Consider the following 24,431-nt stretch of genomic DNA (forward strand, 5'->3'; position numbering starts at 1 on the left):
TTCGCCCCGCCTTCGGCGGGGCTCGCTTGATCGTTTAATTATACTAAGCGTCTTGTTCTCGATGATTAATAATTGTTCACATGTAGATGTTTAGAGCTCGTGATAATATTTATTGTTGATACTTTTCTAACTTGTTACAGATCTTGCAAAAACATCGTTTTTTTGTTCGAAATTTCGATAATAAAAACCATAGACACTAAGAAGCTATGTCCAATATTTCAGAAGATGTAGTAATTCAAATAATTAAAAGAAATTTCACGAGTGATCATTTAGTATCAAGAGAAGTGATCTTATACGAGTAGCTATAACGTTGGAAATATTGTTTTTAGAGTAAAATCTTAGGCGATCAAAAAGCTTATGGAATTTTTATGAAGACGCATCATAATACAGAGAAGCTATCTCCAATATTTCGGTGGATATAGTGATTGAAATAAACAAACGAAACTGGACGAGTTATCATTTATTATCAAAAAAGGTGTATCTGTACGGGTAGCCATAAGTTTGGAAATATTATTTATAGAGCACAATCCGAGCAAGTCTGCTCAAGTTTATGGAATTTTTAATAAAAAGCACTATCATACTTTATGGTAATCTCATATATTACAGAAGATATAGTTATTGACGTCATTCGTCAAGACATCACGAGTGATCACTGAGAATCAGAAGATCTATCTTTATAAAAACGGCTATAACTTTTTAAAAATTGATTGAAAAAAAAAAATCATAAAACATCAAATTCGTAGCTTATGAAATTTCGAAAATAAAAACCATAGACACTAAGGAGCTATCTCCAATATTTAATATCGGTTTTTTTAAATTCCGATTTTTTTCGTTCCGAATTTCCTGAAATTTCGTTTTATTTGGTTTTTGATTTTTCTAGTTCTTGACCGCCCGCGTTCGACTGACCGGGTTAATTAAAATTTAATGTCTCTATTTTTTCTACTGGGGGTTGCAATCGCGATGTCACCGGAGTTCGAGGTAATCCGCGACCTGAGAGTGGAATATCAAATATAACTTTAGGGCTTAATAAAAGTCTCGGACTAAAGGGACAGGGTATTTCTTCGAAGAAATAGAATAAATCGAGAAAATATCTTATCCAGATGTGCATTTAAGATAGCATTAACAAATATAATAAAACTAAGACTATTTTTTTTTTTTTTCTATCTCAATAAAATAATTTTTTTTTTCTCACTAAAGAATTACTAAATAAATAAAAAAAGGAAAATTGTTGAACTATAAAATTTTTGTGTGACACACAAGTTATTTTTCGAGATAAAATTCGTAATAAATAAATAAATTTTTCTAACTTCAAAATTATTATGTGGCGGTCATGTGACCGCTGACATTAAAATTATTTAAAAATTAGTAAAAATTTAGTTAAAATTAAAATTATTTTGTTAGACATTTAGGCTACAGTTAAGATTTGAAATTGTAAAATGTAGTAAATTCAATAGAATAATTTAGTTGTAAACTTTCAGTTGTAATAGGATTAAGTTGTAAATATTTGTACATTTTAAGATCCGGAGCCTTTTCTCTCCGGCTTGTGGGTTTTTCCCATGAGTTTTTTCCCAACAACTTTCCTCAAACCTTTCCTGTTTATTACTCTTTTTTCTATGTGCAATAAACCCAAGCGATAGAGGACCCGAGGTCAGCATGGCCAGCTGTACTCTCGGGCCCGCTGACGTCACGAAGGCTTATTGCCCCTTTGCACTTTTCTCACACTTTTCTATTTCCCGAAGATTTTCTTCGTGTCCCTTCGCAAATCTTCGGGGCCTTCTACCCCACTACTACCCTTTAAACTTCGACTCTGATACCCAAAGTGCAGTAGTGGACACCATTATTCCGACCTAACTCCCCGTCCTGAGTGCACGTGGCTCCGGGTGATATATTTCTGTCGTGAATCGTTACAATATACATAGTAAATTAACCTCACGTTTACTTATTAACAGAACCTACCACCGTACCCATTAAAAATCCTAAAGTGGTGACCCCGTGAAAAAATACAGTGATTCTAGTGCGGTAATTCTGTTTAGTTAAATTCAATGTAGTTAATTAATTTATTTATTTACAAAAAATATAAAATTTTTTCCTTCTTTTCCTCTCCCGCGTATCGCTAAAATTTTTTTTTTAATCGTTCTTTTAGTGCAGTTTGAGTGAAAATTATAAAAATGACTAACGAAGAAAGAGAAGTAACCCCGCAGGCAACAAACCCCGAGGTCCACGCCACTACTTCATACGCGCCGCAGCTACCCGAGTGCAAGAATGACGACGTGGAAATGTGGTTCGCACTCGTCGAGGCAGTTTTTACAGCATCGCGAATAACTTCGGAGAAAACAAAATACGCGATGATTTTACCGAAGCTACCGACCAGCGTGGCAATGGAAGCTCGCGATCTCATATTAGGCGAACCAGGAGATGCACCATACACGACTTTCAAAACCGAAATTTTGAAAAGACTTGGGACCACCGAGGACCAAAGAACGCGCCGGCTCCTGGAAAGTGAAGAGATGGGTGACCAAAAGCCGTCCCAGTTCCTGCGCCGCCTGCAACATTTAGCGGGCAAAAATATGTCAGAATCAACAGTGCGCGCCTTGTGGAAAGGACGTCTGCCGCGAGAGCTACAGGCTATCCTGGAGATCGTCAAAGATCAGCCACTCGAGAAAGCAGCGGAGATAGCGGACGCCTCCATCGTGCATATGCCGATCCGCCCGAGCCTAGCGGAGGTAAACCGAACAGCGCCGAAGCAAGAGGACTCCTTGGTGGAAGAGATGAGGAAGCTTAGTGCGGCATTTCACCAGGAAGTCGCTACGATGAAGAGGGAGATGGCAGCAGAGAGAGCAGGACGCGATCCGGTGCAGAACAATTCTAGTTCCCAGAAGCACAAGCAACGACGCTCCAGATCCCGCTCGCGTTCAAATTCAAGAAGTCAACGTCCCGCGGACTTGTGCTGGTATCACTGGAGATTCGATACCAAAGCCACTCGGTGTACAACCCCTTGTGTTAAGTCCCCGGGAAACCAGCTGGGAGGTCGTTAATGACGGCAAACGACCAATGCCCGAAGAAATCACGCCGTCTATTCGTCTGGGACCGCTCGTCGAAAGTGCAATTCCTTGTGGATACCGGAGCAGACCTCTGCGTCTTCCCCCGACAACGACTCCGTGGCTCGCATGCAAAGTCCTCTTACGAACTTTCAGCAGCCAACGGCACCCCGATAGCAACATACGGGTTTGTCACGCTTTCGCTCAACTTGGGACTAAGACGCGACTTCACTTGGAGGTTCGTCATCGCAGACGTCTCCAAGCCAATCCTCGGCGCAGATTTTTTGGCTCACTACGGACTCTTGCCAGACCTGCAGAATAGCCAGCTGATCGACTCGACCACTCTGCTTACCTTCAAAGGAAAGGTGACCGAGTGCGAAGAACCAAGCATAAAAACGATCAGCGGGTCATCAATGTTTCACGATTTACTGCGAGAGTTCCCGGAGATCACACGCCCAGATGGCGCACCCCGGCAGGTAAAACATAATACTAAACATTACATTTTAACCACACCAGGGCCACCAGTCGCGCAAAAACCGCGACGGTTAGCTCCAGACAAACTTAGAGCAGCCCAAAAGGAGTTCAACAAGATGGTTCAGATGGGTATCGCCCGTCCAGGAAAAGGATCGTGGGCATCGCCTCTTCACATGGTTCCCAAGAAAGGGGACGACGAATGGCGAGCAAAAAGGGGATAAAAATATTAATCTTGAATGAATTAAACCTTGAACGTCAACCAGGACAAATTTTACCGAGAATTCGAATTCCAAGCCCAAAACCTTTTCCCCTATTTCTCAAGACAGACGGAGCAGGCTGGGTATACCAATTATCGATTTAGATTAGGTATCGGGACTAAGAATCTTTAGGTTAGTTAACATATTTTCGTGTTCCAAAAACCGCAAATAAAAATCGGATCATGCGAACAAATGTCAGATGACGACAAACGGGCGTTACGAAGTCAGGGAAGTCAAAATCTACTGCCAGGCTTACCCCTAAAAACTAAGCCAAAACACAATTTTACATTTATCGATTCGGGCTTAGGAACTTCGGGTTTTCCAGGAATCTCGAGCGACGAAGACTCTGAGGGAGAAATAAACCCGGCGGAGAAAACTGTAGTTGTTCCACCTGCGAATTCCCAAACCCAACCGCAAGTCGTTGATCCAGTCCTCGACCCGGCGAATAATAATATTGGTGTTTTACTGGCGAACTCCCAAGTTCCACCGCAAGCCGTTGGTCCTACTATTAACCCGGTACCACCAGCACAAGACAACATGGCTCTGTCGGCGAATCAAAATATCTCACTAAACGATGCACTCTCGTTTGTGCCAAAGTTCAAAGGAAACCCCAACGAACTTTTAGATTTTCTTAGTTATTGTAACGAAGCGAAGGCCGTTTTACCAGTTGAAGCTGAGGGTAATCTCGTAAAACTAATCTACGGGAGTAAATTCGGTAGTAAGGTAAAAGCCTCATTAAATTTTACTATTCCGGAGACGTTCGCCCTTCTGACCGCCGCATTAAAGAAAATTTACGTTCCGAACAAATCACTGTTTCAACTCCAGGGAGAGCTCGGTCGGATACATCAGAAAGACGGAGAATCGGTGGTTGACTTCGCGAATCGATTACGGAAAAAGGGGCGCGAAATAACCGAATGTTAAAAAGCCGATAATCCGGATGCAGCAGTTGCCGTAGTGGATGATTTTAAAGAAAAAATCGAAAACTCTATCGCTCAATGTTTCGTACAAAATTTAAATAACGAAATTGACCAACGCATGTCGGCATGTGCAAATGTAGAGGAGGCTCTCGCGAATGTACGATGTCAGCTATGTGGGGGCCGGGGACACACAGCTAGGTATTGCGAGGAAAATCCTAATCGACGATCTATTCCGAGTCAACTAATGAATCAGTTCCCCGCTAGTCAACCGCCAAACCAATCCCAAGCTAATCAATTTCGAACTAACAAGTATTGCGACTATCATAAAAATAATACCCATAACACCGGAGAATGTCGGGTATTACAACTGTAACGGGTGTGGTTTTCCGCTCATTTGGCCCCTTAATTAATTTAATAAAAATAAAACAACACCTAGCAAAAGTGATTCTAAATTAACAAGGGCGCCACCAGGATTTTGTATCTCGGTTCCTGGAACCGGAAACCAGAGCTGAGCTTATAATCTACAGGGAGAGAGAGTGGAGGAAGGTGGTCTGACAGAAATAAATTTTTATTTAACAAAAATGACCGGTGTTTATTTAACAACAAAATATGATAACAACTCGTGCCCTTGCACGTACACCGCTCACTTACAGCTAATTTACTTACAACTAAACTTACTTCACGCTTTCCCCCGGAAAGTCGCTACTACAACTTATATCTAACGGAGGATTTCGGGCTAAAACCGGCGACTCCGACTTAATAACAAGACACCTCGTACAAAGACATCAGTGTACGAGGGCTTATCAACAACGCCTGGCTACAGAAGCAACAGCCTAGTGACTGCAACGTAAGCCAAGAAGCCTCTGCAGCTCACGCACACACTCCACACTATCCTTACGTCGCGCTGTGCACCGGTCCCTCACGCTCTATCAAAATTCTTAATCCTGACGGTACCCTCTTATGGAGCGTCTATACCGCAGTTTCTAACTAAGTCGCGCTGTCCACCGGACCCTCACGCTCTATGCCAGCGAAACACCTCGCAAACGGATTGCTCACTTGCGAAGGAACGCTGGTAGCATTCACACACACATAACCCACGCGTCTCACACACACACTGACTCTACTTTACTTTTATTTTCTGGATTACAAAATTGAACTCCAAAAAAGTCAACGTTCGATTCTTACTAAAATTATTCAGTCATTAGCTCGAGATTAAAATCATAAACAATTTTCACAATAAATAATTACTACTTAAAATTTCCGACTTAAAAATCGACGCCTAAACTTATTTCAAAATTACCACGAGTTTAATACTCAGCACATTGTATAATCCTCAGAATATTCTCTATAAAATTAACTAAATTTCTCGGACGTAATCCACATTGATAAGTAGTTTTACAAAGAATTTTACCAAAATAATGGTATTAAATTTTACTTATTTTAATTTTATTTATTTATTTATTTATTTTATTGAAGACATTCGGCCCTAGAACTTACGTTCCCTAAAGGCCGTAGAAATTTAATAGTATTATTACATAGTGAGTAAGTACTTTGAATACAAAATTATAAAGTAATTTGAATACAAAATTAAAAAGTAATTTGAATACAAAATTAAATAGTAATCTGAATACAAAATTAGAAACCATTTTGAATAACATTTTAATCATATAAGTAAATGAACACTTATTATTATTATTGACTCTCTAGTTCAAATGTCTTTATCAAAAATTAATTTGTAACACAACGTCTGAAACTCAGCTGAAGAATTCACGGCCACAAGATCACTCGGTAACTGATTCCATTCCCTCACTGCAGTCAACAAGAATGAATTTTCATAGGCAACAGTCCTACAGGCAGGCTGATGCAGAACTTGATTTCTACGCTCAACACGACCCCTGACATCAAGCAATATTTCGAAATTCGAATGCAACAACTTATGATGCTGCATATTTAGCATTTTATACACCAGACTCAAAATTAGAAACTCACGCCTACTTCGGAGCGTCAACCATCCAAGTCTCCTCCTGTAAGGTGTTATGTGCTCAAACCGCCGAGCTCCAAATATGAATCTGATGCAAGCATTGAACTTCCGCTGGAGCCTAAGTTGCAAAGTCCCCGAAATATTTGTAAATACAGCACTGCAATAATCAAATATAGGCAATATCAGAGCAGCAACTAGTCTTCTCCGCATTGAAGCACTTAGCACCTTACTGTTCATTTTCAATCGAGCAAGACAACTCATCGCTTGTTGGCTAGTAGATACCACTTGGTCATGCCAAGACAAAGTACTGTCTAAGAGAACACCAAGATACTTGACAGTGGAGACATAGACAACAGGCACTCCATTTACGAGCACACTAGGTGCATTCTGACAAATTGGACTGCTAACATGTTGCCGACTGCCGAAAATAGCAGCTTTTGTCTTAGCCTCATTAAGTTTGAGCCGATTGTGACGGCACCAATCTTCAATTTTCACAATCGTAGCGTTCAGCCCATCCACTGCCTGTCCAATTCCTTCCATTTTGCTAATAACATAGATCACTAGATCATCAGCATAAAATATATGCTTACAGTCTATCACAGAACCAAGCTCCGAAACAAACAGTGCATACAGCAGCGGTCCAAGCACACTCCCCTGAGGCACTCCACTAGTCAGCTCTTTCCATGACGAGACATTATCCTCATTTTTTACCGCCTGACGCCTGCACGTCAAATACGAATGAAACCACCTTAGTGCACTCTCTGAAAGGTTCAGTTCTCGTAGCTTCATCAGTAGTAGCAAATGATCAACACTATCAAATGCTTTTGTAAAGTCAAAAAACACTGCAGTAGTAATTAACCGCTCATCGATTCCAGCACGTATATCGTCACATAATCGAAGCAATGCCGTTTGCGTACTCATTCCCTCACGAAACCCAGTTTGACAAGGATCTAATAAGTTATTAGCCGTAACATAGCAGACTAATTGTTCATAGACACAGCGCTCAAGCACCTTTGATAACGAACACAGAATGGAAATTGGTCTGTAGTCACTGAAATGCTCTGGCGATTTCGCCTTCGGTATCGGAATAACAAATGTATCTTTCCACTGCTTCGGAAACTCTGATGACACCAATGACGCATTGAGCAAGTCCACAATCGATTGCAAACAAAATGGCAGTAATAGCTTATAGTACCCAATTGGAATCCCATCCGGCCCAACCGCACCTGTGCTAATGCGTTTTAAGTTCTTTTCAACATCACTAATAGTAATCTCAACAAAAGTAAACTGCTGATCACCATCGCCACACATGCACGCCGCCAGCAGCAAATCATCGCTTACACAACTGCCACCAATTGACACAAAATAATCATTGAGTCCTTCAACATCAAGATTTAACGGATTTACAGATGACTTAGTTTTGAGAAGCCCAAGCCGCCTGAAATCATTCCAAATTGCCTTCGGACTTCCATGAAGTTCTAGCCTCGATTTTAAATAATCCTTCTTGGCAGCCAAAATCCTTCGTTTAACTAGACGACGCACATTGGAAAACTCAGCATACGCATATCCAGTTCTTTTGAAAATTCTATACAACTTATTCCTTCTGCTTTGGAGATCACGTATGTCGTCATTAAGCCACGGAGCTGGTAACCTAGAAACTTTGATTGTACGCTCAGGAGCAATTGAGTCCAAAACTCGACAAATACCACCATTCAGAGTAGTAACCGACTCATCCAATGTCTTATAACGATCAAACATCGGTAGCTCAGTTTCTAACACTTGGGCCTCAATGGCTTCCGGGGTGATTAGCTTCCAACTGCGACACTTAATTGTCTTTGCCTGCTGCTTTGTCATAGCAAAATTCACATTCACCGATATCACATCATGTCCTGACAAAAAAGGCACATCTGACTGAGCTGAAGAAATAACCGCTGCTTGGTCACTCACAATGCAATGATCAATCCACGTGTCCGACGTCGCCGTATGATGCGTAGCAGCATAGGGAACCAAATACAAATCATGCATGCTGCAGAAGTCCCTCAGACACTTGGACTCATAAGAATCCGTCAACATGTTAATATTTAAATCACCAATAATCACAATGTTGTTGTAAAAAGGCAGCAGCTGATCAAAGTCTTGCTCAAAAGCATCAAACAATGCCGCTCGCGGCGGTCGGTAAATAACACAAACTAATATCTTTCTGCTGTTATCAGCCAGTAATTCAACAGCAATATATTCCAATTCAAAATCTGATAAGTTCGATGAGCATGCCACTACCCTAATAACATTCGCATTGAGCCAAGTCTCAGACACAGCAATAACATCCGAAAAATCAGATCTAAATTGTTCTTGAAATTCATCAACATGAGGCACAAGTGATTGAGCATTAAGGTGACATAGTTTTAAATAATTAGGTACACTCGGAATTACAGCTGAGACAAAACGTTGTGGAGAGTCAATATGTTCACGTTATGCAGACAGCCCCAGAATATGATCAAGGTCCATTGATGGGTACACCTTGACCGGCTCAGACCCAACCTTAGGACGAACACAAACACATGTGTTAGCAAGGGGGTCCCCCCCTTTCCCCTATCCGTTCTTTCCCAACTCCCTTAAAATTTGCTTTGATATGGCTCTTTACCGTAAGATGGACGGTGGCGTTGTTTGCTCGGTGGGTCTTATATACGTGACTGAATAAAGTAGTCAGTACTTGTCTCGGATAGCTTAACTGGTAGAGCCCTTGGCGCGTAACCGAGAGATCTGGGTTCGATTCCCAGTCTGGGCTGTCTGATTATTTTTTCAATTACGAAAAAAAATCCCCACTGAGTAGGTCCCCCCCTTTCCCCTATCCGTTCTTTCCCAACTCCCTTAAAATTTGCTTTGATATGGCTTTGATGATTTTCACAGGCTTCAATTTCAATATAAGATTCAACCGCGTGGAATTTCCGACTAAACAATTATTATTATTGTTATTGTTGACTGGATAATTAATTAACAACAATTTTATCTCGATGTGAAAATAAATTCCGAAAATCATCCACGGTTATTTCAATTTATAATTTCGTCGCAATTTTCTCAATACTTAATTTTCCAAATAATAAAATAGTTTCCAAAATTAATACGATATCAATATTTAATTCAAGATAATAAATAGTCTTAATAAAAGATAATTCGATTGTTGTAAATAGTAATAATAATCCAGTTGTTAATTTTACGATTTATTGCGTAATAAAATTCACAAGGAATTTGCGCGCTCAAAATGGATGCCGGCGTTCGTTACCGCGTAGCACGTTTTGACCTCGAGTACCGAATACTATGTCGTGTCGATTGGAACCTTCTCGATGTTCAGAATTTAATTAATATAAAATAGATTTATTTAAACCAATCGAAGATGTTAATAATTATTAACCAGCTGTATTAATAAATTTAATTATTCACGACTTGCAAACCCAAGAGGTCTAGAACATTCCTTGGCCAAAAATCCCCAGGAGGAATGCTCCCAGCAACTAACGAATCAATTCAATTAAATAATTAATTATTATTGAGCAAAATTATTAAACAATTGAATTATCCAAACTTGAATAAATAAAATGAGAAGTAGTGTATTTGATGAGCCGGGTATATGGCCCCAAGGCTCATCATTACCAAAGTCCAATACCTGGTGTAAATTTGGTTGAAGAAACTCTATGGTTGATACTCGCTTCCTTCTTTGGACTTCTTGATGTTACTCGTTCCAACACTTTACTACTTCTCCGGACACCGCGCATGGCTCGTCTATATAACGACCCCAAAAATACCCCCTCCTGCTCTCTCTCTAGACCCGAAGATCGATGCGCTCAAATTCTAGTCGAAAAGTTATCGATCTCTGGCGACTTATCGATTAAGGGTAATTTACCCTGTTACACAACAAACCGCTAACTACCTAAAAACAGTCCCACAGGCGTCTTTTCTCAGGGATGCGGGAAGAAACAATCGGCCGTCACAACCTGTGAATTGGATCCAGGAAGTGACAGCCGAAATAGATTCCGAGTGAATGAAATAGATTTAGATCTAGTAAATCATCCAAGACTGGTGATGTCATCATGATGTTGGATTCTGGTACATCACCAAATTTAATTAAATTAGGCTATTTAGATAATAATATAAAAATTGATAAGGAAAATTTAGTAGAGTTACACGGGATAGCTAATATTCCGGTTTATACTTTGGGTAGCGTACGAATTAAATTATTTGGAAAACAGGCCGTATGTCACGTGGTTCCTGACGAGATGCCCATTCCCCACGCCGGGTTGGTAGGATCGGAATTTTTTGCGACACACGGTGCCAAAATCGATTACGAAAATAAAATATTCGAAATAGATAACCAAAAGTATCCGTTTAAACAAGCTAATAGGGTAACAAATGGGGTTATGTATATACCACCGCGTAGTGAGTCGACATTTTATGTTAAGGTCAATAATCCCCAGATCAGAGAGGGTTATATTCCTAAACTAAAACTATGTAAAGGGGTATTCGCGGGAAGTTGTCTAGTTTCGATAAGAAAGAACCGCGCTTACCTCCAGGTTTATAATACCACAGAGGATGAGGTGGCAGTTAGAATCCCAACGTTAACAACCCGCGAGATAGAGAGAATAGGAATATCCCCTACCGTTGATCAGGAGGATCTACATAAAAGTCATGGTGTAACCAAACGTATCTTTAACATCGTTCAAGATCATAAAAATCTTGGACGTTTTAAAAAAATTAAACCCCTGTTACGTTTAGAGTACCTACACGGAAATAAAATTGAAGGAGTTTTTACTAATTTACTATTGTAATTTTTACTAAATAAAAGAGTAACGGTGGACTATACATCTTATTTAGTAATTTTTACGATCTACTATTGTAAATTTTATCCAACAAATAAGACAAGCAAGAGTCTTAAAAAGTCGAATACTATAGAGCAAATTATACAATATGTGTTTGTGAACTTTACCATTCAACTATTGTAAAAATTCACAGTTGGTTTTTTTAAAAGAAATATTAGGGAGGGAGAGAGATAGAAGGTTGGACTAATTGGTACCTGTACAGTAATCGAAAAAAGAAACCGACATTTTCGTGCTATCTAGGAATCGAACCCAGAACTCTGTGTTGGCAGCCAGAGACTCTCCCTCTACGCTATCTGAGGTAAACTAAGACACATATCCTTTAACATTTACATAAACTCGGAGTCTAGCGCTGTGCACGGCCATCACTCACACTAATTGAGAAACATTCCAATTCAACTATTGTAAAATTTGCTATAGTTCTATTGGAAAGATACAGAGGCAGCACTGGAAATTTTCATCTCTTACTTTTTACAATAGTAATATCGTATTTTTTCATGAATAAATAGTATTTTTTCTTTTAAAATATTTGAAAATTAATAGTAATCAAAGTATAGTCCAGCTTTACAATAGTTGTATCGTAAATTTTCCCAGAAATTTTTTCCCGTGTAGATGAACGAGAAAAATCTCACGTCGAAAAGATAATAAGAAGATACGCGGATAGGTTCTATATAACCGGGGAACCTCTAAGCTCCTCCGGGAATTACTTACATAAAATACCAACACATAGCGATCGTCCAATAACGATTAAACAGTACAGAATTCCACAGGCCCTTAAGGCAGAACTGGATAATCAGGTCAGAGAGGGACTGAAAACAGGCGTCCTCGCGCTTTCGGCGTCACCTTATAATAGTCCCGTTTGGATCGTACCAAAAAAGGCAGATTCGCAAGGGAATAAACGTTGGCGCGTGGTAATAGATTTCAGGTTGTTAAATGAGGAAACTATAACCGACGCGTACCCTCTGCCAAATATTACGGACATTCTTGACCAATTAGGAGGGTCCCTGTATTTTTCTGTTTTTGATTTAGCCTCCGGCTATAATCAAATTGAAATGGACCCAAAAGATCGACATAAGACCGCATTCTCGACACCTCAGAGGCACTGGGAATATCTCAGAATGCCTTTCGGATTGAATAACGCGCCGGCTACATTTCAAAGACTGATAAATTCAGTTCTAACCGGATAACAGGGTACTTCCCAAATTTACAACTTCAACCTGATAAGTGTGAGTTCCTAAGACCCGATGTGAACTACCTAGGACACATTATCAGTAGAGAAGGGTTGAAACCCGACCCTAGTAAACTTATAGCCGTAAAAAATGATCCCGTACCTAAAAATCAACGAAACATTAGGAAGTTCTTAGGTCTAACGGGGTATTATCGTAGGTTCATAAAAAACTATGGTTCAATAGCTAAACGATTGACCAGATTGCTAGAAAAAGATAGGGAGTTCGAATGGTCCGAGTCGGCTGAGACCGCATTCGAACTATTAAAAGAAACATTATGCACATAAACATGGCTTGCACAAATTCTGATGGATATATTCGAGAAATTACTGATTATTTTGGATTCATAGCGTTTGGACCGAAAATAGACGATTTTCCAAGTGAGGGTACTTACTTAAAGTATTCAAATCGACTTTAATTTTTAAAGAACATTATTTTAAGTAATTTTTTCACAGAAATCACTGTATAAACATGGCTTGAACAAGTTCTGATGGTAATATTCGTAAAATTATAGATAACTTTGGATTTATTGTGTTTAGACCGAAAATCGACGATTTTCCGAAGGAGAGTGCTATCGTAAAGTATTCAAATCGACTTTATTTTCTTAAGAACATTATTTTTAGTAATTTTTTCACAGAAAACACTCTATAAACATGGCTTGCACAGATTCTGATGGTTATATTCAAGAACCTACTGATTTTTTCGGATTCATTGCGTTTGGACCGGAAATCGACGATTTTCCAGGTAAGGGTACTATCGTAAAGTATTCAAATCGACTTTATTTTTTGAAGGACATTATTTTGAGTAATTGTTTTACAGAAATCACTGTATAGATATAGCTTGCCCAAATTCTGATGGTTATATTCGAAGAATTACAGATAACTTTGGATTTATTGCGTTTGGACCGAAAATCGACGATTTTCAGAAAGAGGGTACTTCCTTCAAGTATTTAAATCGACTTTATTTTTCAGAGAAAATTATTTTTAGTAATTTTTTCACAGAAATCTTTTTGTTAGAAAAAAATTTGTAAAGAATTTTTTCACAGAAACTTCACATAATTTCACATAATTTCATATAATTTCACATAATTTCAATCGATTTGATTAAGAAATAAACATGTAATTTCACATAATTTCACATGATTTAAGTCATTTTTTTAAAGAAATCACTGTATAGACATGGCTTGCACGAATTCTGATAGTTATATTCGAGAAATTACAGATTATTTTGAATTCATTGCGTTTGGACCGAAAATCGACGATTTTCCAGGTAAGGGTACTATCGTAAAGTATTCAAATCGACTTTATTTTTTAAAAAACATTATTTTACATGATTACTTCTCAGAAATCACGATATAAACATGGCTTGCACAAATTCTGATGGTTATATTCGAGAACCTACTGATTAATTTGGATTCATTGCGTTTGGACCGAAAATCAAGGATATTCCGAGTGAGGGTACTTCCTTAAAGTATTCAAATCGACTTTATTTTTTTAAGAACATTATTTTAAGTAATTTTTTTACAGAAATCACTGTATAGATATAGCTTGCCCAAATTCTGATGGTTACATTCGGAGAATGACAGATAAGTTTGGAATTATTGCGTTTGGACCGAAAATCGACGATTTTCATAAAGAGGGTACTTCCTTAAAGTATTCAAATCAACTTTATTTTTTAAAGAACATTATTTTAACTAATTTTTTTACAGAAATCACTGTATAAACAGGGCTTGCACCAATTCTGATGGTTATATTCGAGTAATTGCAGATTATTTTAGATTCATTGCGTTTGGACCGAAAATCGACGATTTTCCAGGTAAGGGTACTATCGTAAAGTATTCAAATCGACTTTATTTTTTAAAGAACATTATTTTACATGATTACTTTTTAGAAATCACGATATAAACATGGCTCGCAAAAATTCTGATGGTTATATTCGGAGAATTACAGATAAATTTGGATTTATTGCGTTTGGACCGAAAATCGACTTTTTTCAGAAAGAGGGTACTTTCTTAAAGTATTCAAATCGACATTATTGTCTTAAGAATATTATTTTAAGTAATTTTTCAATAGGAATCACTGTATAAACATGGCTTGTACAAATTCCGATGGTTATATTCAAAGAATTACAGATAACTTTGGATTTATTGCGATTGAAACGGAAATCGACGATTTTTCGAGTGAGGATACTTTCTGAAAGTATTTAAATCGACTATATTTTTTAAAGAACATTATTTTAAGTATTTTTTTCATAGAAATCACTGTATAAACATGGCTTGCACGAATTCTGATGGTTATACCATGTGTTTACCGCCAGTCGGTAAAACAGATACCTGTTTTACCATCAGTCGGTAAAACAGGAAAATACCGAAGAGCGCTGATTTGGACGAATAAGTATGGCTACCATTTTGTATTAACAGAATTACAGATAACTTTGGGTTTATTGATGTTGAAACGGAAATAATCGATTTTCCGAGTGAGGGTCCCTGATAGCCACAGTTTCAGACCAACCAAGTTGGTGTCAGATAGTTGCCACCAACTTAGCGACAACTTGCGGTCAACTTCCGAATTTGTAACTGTTGGCGCCAAGTTGGCTACAAGTTTCTGAGAAAAAAGAGACCAATCTACTGCCGCAATATGTCGCCAAATTTCTTGAGAAACTTATCGTCAACTTGGTGTGAAAAAGTTTCAGAGCAACTTTTGCCGACGACTTGGTGACAACTTGGTGAACAAGTTGACACCAACCGAGTTACTTTCCAAGAGTTGCCGCCAAGTTGGTGACAAGTTGCGGCAGTAGATTGACAGAAAGTTGCGGCCAACTTGGCTATCAGGGGTACTTTTTGAAAGTATTTGAATCGACTTTATTTTTTAACGAACATTATTTTCATAGAAATCACAGTATAAACATGGCTTGCACAAATTCTGATGGTTATACCACTATTTTACCATCAGTCGGTAAAACAGGTGCCTGTTTTACCATCAGTCGGTAAAACAGGAAAATACAGAAAAGCGCGGATTTGGACGAATAAGTGTGGCTACCATTTTGTATTTACAGAATTACAGATAACTGTGGATTTATTGCGGTTGAAACGGAAATAATCGATTTTCCGAGTGAGGGTACTTTTTGAAAGTATTTGAATCGACTTTATTTTTTAAAGAACATTATTTTGAGTATTATTTTCTTAGAAATCACTGTATAAACATAGCTTGCACGATTTCTGATGGTTATATCACTGTTTTACCATCAGTCGGTAAAACAGGAAAATACAGAAAAGCGCGGATTTGGACGAATAAGTGTGGCTACCATTTTGTATTTACAGAATAACAGATAACTTTGGGTTTATTGCGGTTGAAACGGAAATAATCGATTTTCCGAGTGAGGGTACTTTTTGAAAGTATTTGAATCGACTTTATTTTTTAAAGAACATTATTTTGAGTATTATTTTCATAGAAATCACTGTATAAACATAGCTTGCACGATTTCTGATGGTTATACCACTGTTTTACCATCAGTCGGTAAAACAGATACCTGTTTTACCATCAGTCGGTAAAACAGGAAAATACCGAAAAGCGCGGATTTGGACGAATAAGTGTGGCTACCATTTTGTATTTACAGAATTACAGATAACTTTGGGTTTATTGCGGTTGAAACGGAAATAATCGATTTTCCGAGTGAGGGTACTTTTTGAAAGTATTTGAATCGACTTTATTTCTTAAAGAACATTATTTTGAGTATTATTTTCATAGAAATCACTGTATAAACATAGCTTGCACGATTTCTGATGGTTATACCACTGTTTTACCATCAGTCGGTAAAACAGATACCTGTTTTACCATCAGTCGGTAAAACAGGAAAATACCGAAAAGCGCGGATTTGGACGAATAAGTGTGGCTACCATTTTGTATTTACAGAATTACAGATAACTTTGGGTTTATTGCGGTTGAAACGGAAATAATCGATTTTCCGAGTGAGGGTACTTTTTGAAAGTATTTGAATCGACTTTATTTTTTAAAGAACATTATTTTGAGTATTATTTTCATAGAAATTACTGTATAAACATGGCTTGCACGAATTCTGATGGTTATATTCAAGAAGATACTGATTATTTTTGATTCATAGCGTGTGGACCGAAAATCGACGATTTTCCAAGTAAGGGTACTATCGTAAAGTATTTAAATCGACGTTATTTTTTAAAGAACATTATTTTGAGTAATGTTTTCACAGAAATCACTGTATAAACATGGCTTGAACAAATTCTGATGGTTATATGCAAAGAATTATAGATAACTTTGGATTTATTGCGATTGGACCGAAAATCGACAATTTTCCAGGTGAGGGTGCTATCGTAAAGTATTCAAATCGACTTTATTTTCTTCAGAACATTATTTTCAGTAACTTTATCACAGAAAACACTCTATAAACATGGCTTGCACGAATTCCGATGGTTATATTCGAGAAATTACTGATTAGTTTGGATTTATTGCGTTTCGACGCAAAATCGACGATTTTCTGAAAGAGGGTACTTCCTTCAAGTATTTAAATCGACTTTATTTTTCAGAGAAAATTATTTTTAGTAATTTTTTCACAGAAATCTTTTTGTGAGAAAAAAATTTGTAAAGAATTTTTTCACAGAAACTTCACATAATTTCACATAATTTCATGTAATTTCACATAATTTCAATCGATTTGTTTAAGAGATAAACATGTAATTTCACATAATTTCAAATGATTTCAGTCATTTTAAGTAATTTTTCTACAGAAATCACTGTATAAACATGGCTTGCACCAATTCTGATAGTTATATTCGAGAAATTACAGATTATTTTAGATTCATTGCGTTTGGACCGAAAATCGACGATTTTCCGAAAGAGGGTACTTCCTTAAAGTATTCAAATCGACTTTATTTTTAGAGAAAATTATTTGAAGTAATTTTTTCACAGAAATTCTTGTATAAACATGGCTTGCACGAATTCCGATAGTTATATTCGAGAAATTACTAATTATTTTGGATTTATTGCGTTTGAACCGACGATTTTCCAAGTGAGAGTACTTCCTTCAGGAATTCAAATTGACTTTATAGATAAATACAAATAAAGGGATTATTTGTTATAAATATAATATATATTATATTATCTATATATAATATAGATAAATAGAGGGATTATATTTATACAGCTAAATAACAGCTATTATTTATATTTATACACTTTCATCATATCGTCGCTCACAGTCATCGAATTATTGGTTATATACCTGAGAGGCTGTTTGTACAATAAACTATTTACGGATTAACAATAAGCAATAAATAAGTGAGAAATGGTGTTAGCCGACCTAGGACGTAAAATTACGTCCGCATTACGGTCGCTCAGCAATGCAACTGTCATCAATGAAGAGGTAATATATACACATGCCATTGTTGTAAACAGTTGGAACTTACATCAATTATTTTATTTAGTTTTTTATTTATTCCATCATGACCATCAATTTGCTAAAACCTAAAAATTAACACCTTCCATTATATTCACTCACTTTTAATCTCCGACTAATTAATCTGTTTATAAATCATTTTTTTGACAGGTATTAAATTCTATGCTGAAGGAGATATGCGCAGTACTATCGGAAGCTGATGTAAACATTCGTCTGGTGAAAAAACTCCGTGAAAATGTGGGATCAGTCAGTGACTTTGATGATGTGGTGGGTGGGCTTAATAAATGCCGGATGATCCAGAGCGCAGTATTCAAAGAACTCGTCAAAGTACTTTATATTTCTTTTTATTTATTGTTTTAGTTTTATTTGTCAAGGTATCAAAATTATTCTTACTTTTAGTTGATCGATCCAGGCGTGAAAGCTTACCAGCTAGTGAAAGGTCGTCCAAATATGATTATGTTCGTTGGATTACAAGGTGCTGGTAAAACAACGAAGTGTACTAAATTAGCTTATCATTATTTGAAGAAAAATTCGAAGGCTTGCTTGGTTTGCGCTGACACTTTTCGTGCTGGTGCTTATGATCAAATAAAACAAAATGCTATTAAAGCTAGAATACCATTTTATGGGAGGTAAAAAATATTTATTAATTATTAAACTTAAATTAGCAAACTTTTGATAATTTTTAAAACGTCATTTTTGATAAAAATTTTTTTTTTTATTTCTACATGTATTTTTTTACTCAATTTTTTTCATAATTATATAATTGTTATAAAAATGAAAAAAATTGTGAAATGTCTGTTGATTTTAGTATTATTAATTTTTTTAAATATAAAATATTTGTTTAAAAAATTGTCTAAGAATTAGCATTAAATAATTATTGAGTTGACAATCTATATTAAGAGAATAAGAAAAATTTTGTATCCAGGATAGTTATATGATAAAATCGTTTTTTTTTATTGAAATTTAGTGTCATTGCAAAGATCTTGACTTAAATTTGTGCCTTTTCAAGGTTTCATTCCATTCTCACCGATAGTGAATTTATTATGATAAGTATTTAGGCTGCATTCGCAAATACTCTAGATACATAATTAAGAAATGACCTTGTACCTTGTTAATTATTGACATTTTTAAAGATATAAGCTCACCCCGACATTACACTCATCGAGACCTTTCATTTGAGTACCTACATCAATTTTTCATACATTTATATATATATATATGTTGTATGAAAAATATATAAAAATGCATGTGGGTACTCAAATGAAAGCTCTTGATGAGTGTAACATCGGGATGAGCTTATATCTTTAAAAACGTCAATATTTAAGAAATTATAGTACAATTTAACACAAGTCATTATTTAATAAAGCAAAATTTCATTTATTTATAGTTCACAAGTCACGGCAGTCACATAGTGACTGCAAGGTTGCTAGTTATTTATTAATAAACTAAAAATTTTTCCAGCTACATAGAATCAGATCCAGTAGTAATAAAACAAGATGGTGTTGAAATGTTTGAAAAAGAAGGCTATGAAATAATAATCGTTGATACCAGTGGTAGGCATAAACAAGAAGAAACTTTATTTGAAGAAATGTTGCAAGTGTCAAATGCAGTTGTAAGTAAAAATTAATTATAATTATATTTAAAAATTAATTTAGTTTTTAATTAATGTTTGACTTTATTTTACAGAAACCACATAATATTATATTCGTGATGGACCTAACGATAGCTCAGGCTTGTCTCAAGCTAAGGCTTTTAAAGATCGCGTTAATGTTGGTTCAATTATTATCACCAAGTTGGATGGACATGCTAAGGGTGGTGGAGCTTTATCAGCGTAAGTTTATTTCATTAATTTTTATCTGATACTAATTTTTAAAATATTTAATTAATTGAAAATTGAATTAGTGTTGCAGCTACGCAGTCCTGTAATATTTATTGGTATCGGAGAGCACATAGATGACTTGGAGCCGTTTAAAACAAAAACTTTTATCAGTAAATTGTTGGGAATGGGTGACATTACATTAATTACAAAAAGTTGGATAAATTTCATGTTGTGTTATCAGAAAAAATTTATAAAGATGACAAGATATAAAATCGTAAGTTAGACATAAATAATTCTAATATTGAAAAATATATTTATAAGATTTAACTAAGATAATTATTACGACTGGGTATTGTAAACCAATTATAGGATTAATAGTCTAATAATTACTTACAAAAATTCATAATAATTAGAATTCACTTACAATAAAGAAATACGTCACAAACTTATTAAAAATTAAATAACAAAAGATAATCAAAAATTGTTTTTCTTCTTTCATTTTAGTTTTCAATTTCTTTATTAAGTATACATAAAAAAATTTTCTTCCTTTTAATTTATTAAAATTCTATTCATGTTTTTTTGACAATTTTTTTCTGAAGTCTAATTATTGCAAATAGACAACATGAAGATTATTTTTCAAAAGGCAATTTGTTAATAAATTTAAAGTAGTTAACTATTCTAAAAAATAAGAAGATAAATTTATGGATGAAGAAATTTTTTTTTTCCAATAATTTTATAAAATAAATTTTTTTTTAATTTTAGAATAAAATGACAACGTAGAAGTTATTTCATTTTTAAAAATAACTTAATCGAACTTAATAATGATAATTAATTAAATTTTAATTCTAGTGGAAAAACAGTAATGTATCCCGATATAAATTGAAGAAAGATTGGGCGTCACGCTACTAACAATGGGTTTGAATGCGTACCACGAGTTTGTAAATTTGTCATTCGCTGATAAATCATCGTTGTCCAAAGTCTCAACAGACGTTTCAGCGTCTGTCAAAACTGTAGCAGCTAAATATGCTTTTGATATCATTAAACAAATTCGGGATGCTGTTACTCTCGATGTACAAACAAGGTATTGAAATCATTTATCATTTTGCACACTTCACAACGCGTAGCAGTTGAGGCTGTGTTTTTTCTCTTTACTTAAGAAAGTCAAATGCTTCTATTATATTCATATAGAATTTTATGATGACATAAGTTTATATATATACAGAAAAATATCCTAATTAACACAATTAATATTGTTAATGAACGTCCATTCTATTATTTGTAAAGAAAAAAATTATTAAAAAAAATTTTCCATGGTCCTCAGTTAGTTTGTATGAACTTCATCCATCTGTCTGTGGTCACAATAACTTACGAAAAACTCGAAGTATCGGAACTTTTTTCTTTTTAAAGCTTCAGAATTATTACACGTAGTCTCAGATTAATTAATTAATTAATTTGTTTTTTGATTTAAGACACTGAAAGAATATACTCTTGGACAAATAAAAAATGATAGAGTACATCGGACAACCTAAATCAACATTAGTTGATTTTATTTGCAGTAAAGTTATGCTTGACAGCTTGCCACTGAGTATCCTCGATGATGTACTAATTGTAATTATTGATATGTGTATCTATTCATGAGACGTATTCTTTCTAAATAAAATCACATCAAATAATTTTATGGATTAAATAGGAAAATTAAAAATTATAAATTTAAAAAAATGTATCTCTAAATTTTTTAACTTTTTGAAAATATAAATACGAATAAATCGAAAAAAAATTATTAGTTACGTTGATTTAAATAAAATTACTAGCTTTAACATATCCGTGTATAAAAAATTTTTATTTTTATTTTCAATTCGTCAAATTAATTTTGCAGTTCAGTACTTAAAAATTATGAAAAAAATTAATTAGATATTTGGCAAGTTCTAATTATATAAGAGATTTAATATGAAACCACGATTTCGCGTTATAGATTCATATTTTTTTATTTAAAAATTAAAAATCGCGCCAATAAATTATGAAAAACAACGATAATCAAGACGACTGTCTCTTCAATTTTTCTTTTGTTTTTGGGGTATAAAAATGTTTTTAAGTACAAAATTTTTTCGCTTTTTTTTTTTAAAGACAATCACTGACTATGATTATTTTTATAAAAACGATATTTTAAATATAACTAAAGAAAGTCACGACAGAGTTTAAAAACAAAAGACAATCGGCATCGATATACTTTGCTTGAAAACAGTCTATACATAGTATATACGTGGATAAATAAATTGTTTAAAGATTGTTGTTCATATCTGTATTTAAAGATTATTTTAAACTTTACTTAATTTGTGATGTAATAATAATAACAATAATAATAAGGTATCTATCAAACTACTTAATTATCTATCAAAATATCTTTGGTAATAATACGTTAAATTTTTATCTTGAGTAAACGATATTTTTTTATGTACATTTGTTAATAATAAATATAACATGGATCAGTATTGTTTATGAAAGTGTGTGTTTTTTTTTAAGATATCCAGAGATGCCCAGGGAAGCAAGAGTATCTGTGAATGACGCTGTGGAAGTGGTCAAAGAATTTGTTATGTCAGGAAATTTTAAAGACAATAACTTTCCGATTAAAAGCTCAGAGATATGGATTCAGATGAGTCTCCGGTTCGATAATAAATGGAGTGCACGAGATGTATATCGAGAAGTAAGAGAAGACAGAAGACAAATTCTCACAAAAGCTCGCGAAAAAGTTGGCGTTCCTGTAATTGATACTAATTCAAGTAGCATGTTGTTTGAAGAAGATATTTCATCTGATATGGAGAGTGAAAATTTGTCTGATTCCGGTGACAGTGAATGGGAAGCTCCAGGATTGGAAACGATTTTGCTTCCTATTTCTGAAGAACTTTTCAAAATTTTACATGAGCAAGAACCTGTGTGTTACAAAAAAAGGAAGTACACAATATTAGAGCGTTTCAAATGGACAAGTATATTGGCCGATAAAATTTATTTGCTTACTTACATGCCTTGCTCTTTTGCATTTAAAAATTGTAAAATTTATCCTGATGAAGGGAGTGTTCATTATTTGACTATACGAGGGAAATGCCAAAAGTAAAATATGCGGTAATCAAATTTTTGTTTTTGGATAAAAGCCTTCGAATTTTCCTTGTCATCTCCGAATTAGAACGAAGGATACGTTTGCCCAGCCCCATGAAGATATACGTAGACCAACTCGTAAATTTGAACGGCTCAAAATTGGGGAGCAAGCACTTAATGAAGGAGTTGGGAACTACACAAAACGTCAAGCTGCTCTACATGCGCAAACCAATAAACGTCTACCCCCTATTCTTCCAAAACAAAACATTGTTCGACAGTGTAAAATGAATTCATCCATTACAAACTAGGTGTAAAGCCAGAAGATGGACGCGATGTCGTGAATACGATTGAAAAAATGCGATATGATCCATCATATCCTGAATTTATTCAAGACGTTAAGAGAGATAAGTTTTATGTCATATATAGCACACGGAATCAATTAGTATCGTATAAACGTTATTGTAGATTGAATAAAATATCTCGAGTAGCTATTGATGGTACTGGTAGTATCATACAACCAATAACTTACCTTAATGGAGAAAAATCTGGTCACATATTTTTATACGCCATCGTTATTAATTTTAATAAAAAAAGTCACTCTGTTCATCAATTATTGACAGAATGTCAAAGTACACAAACATTAATCTGGTGGCTAAAATCTTGGCTTTATATGGGAGCACATAAGCCAACAGAAGCCAGCTGTGATAGCTCTAGAGCGTTGATTAACGCGCTCTCATTCGCATTTAATGATCAATCAATAAAAACATATATTGATACTTTGTATCTACGAGCTATTGGTGACACTTCTCACGTTTCTAGACCATCAATTTCTACCTTTATTCGTCTTGATGTTGCACATTTTGTACACATGATAAGTGAATGGAAATGTTTAAAAAATCAAAAAAATTCACTAGTTAAAAAATTTTATCTATACGGTGTAGCTCTCATGATAGATTGTCAAACCGTTGAAGAATTTGAGAAAATATTTAGACTAATCTGTATTGTTACCGTGAATGAACGTGATGATTCAATTATAAAAATTACTGGACAAACAGTGGCCCAAGCCCGACATCAGTTGAAAGTACTTATCGCAACTCGGGATCTCTCTCAAATTGTTAATAAGTTGGAGTCAAAAGAAATTGACGAAACTAAAATAAACAATGACCCAGATAAAGAAGAAGATCAGAAATGGAGCGAGAACTCGAGCGAACCTAGCCCTGTCAAAACATTTATCAATAATATTTATAAATCAGCAAAAGATATCAAAACATTGGGCAAAGCTGCTAATGCATATTATGCTGAAGATTTTATTAGAGAATTTTTGGTGAGAGCTTATG

The 24,431-nt window shown here is 35.3% G+C and overlaps 3 protein-coding genes and 1 pseudogene across 3 annotated transcripts; all 4 read left to right on the forward strand.

Moving 5' to 3' along the window:
• The first annotated feature begins 2,168 nt into the window (after positions 1-2,168).
• LOC123272885 lies at positions 2,169-3,035 on the forward strand. Its single transcript, XM_044739900.1, has one exon. The coding sequence runs from the start codon at positions 2,169-2,171 to the stop codon at positions 3,033-3,035; it is 867 nt and encodes a 288-aa protein (XP_044595835.1).
• LOC123272886 lies at positions 3,035-3,733 on the forward strand. The gene has a single exon (XM_044739901.1). It carries the CDS (start codon positions 3,035-3,037, stop codon positions 3,731-3,733), a length of 699 nt encoding a protein of 232 aa, XP_044595836.1.
• Positions 3,734-17,935: 14,202 nt separating this feature from the next.
• LOC123272879 lies at positions 17,936-22,941 on the forward strand (annotated as a pseudogene).
• A 210-nt stretch (positions 22,942-23,151) lies between these two features.
• Positions 23,152-24,427, forward strand: LOC123272887 (the record flags this gene model as incomplete). Its single annotated transcript, XM_044739902.1, has 1 exon — positions 23,152-24,427. A coding segment is annotated over exon 1 (978 nt), but the record flags the coding sequence as incomplete, so codon positions are not given.
• Between the last annotated feature and the right edge of the window lie 4 nt (positions 24,428-24,431).

Source organism: Cotesia glomerata, linkage group LG10 (assembly GCF_020080835.1).
Source record: "Cotesia glomerata isolate CgM1 linkage group LG10, MPM_Cglom_v2.3, whole genome shotgun sequence".
NCBI lineage: Eukaryota > Metazoa > Arthropoda > Insecta > Hymenoptera > Braconidae > Cotesia > Cotesia glomerata.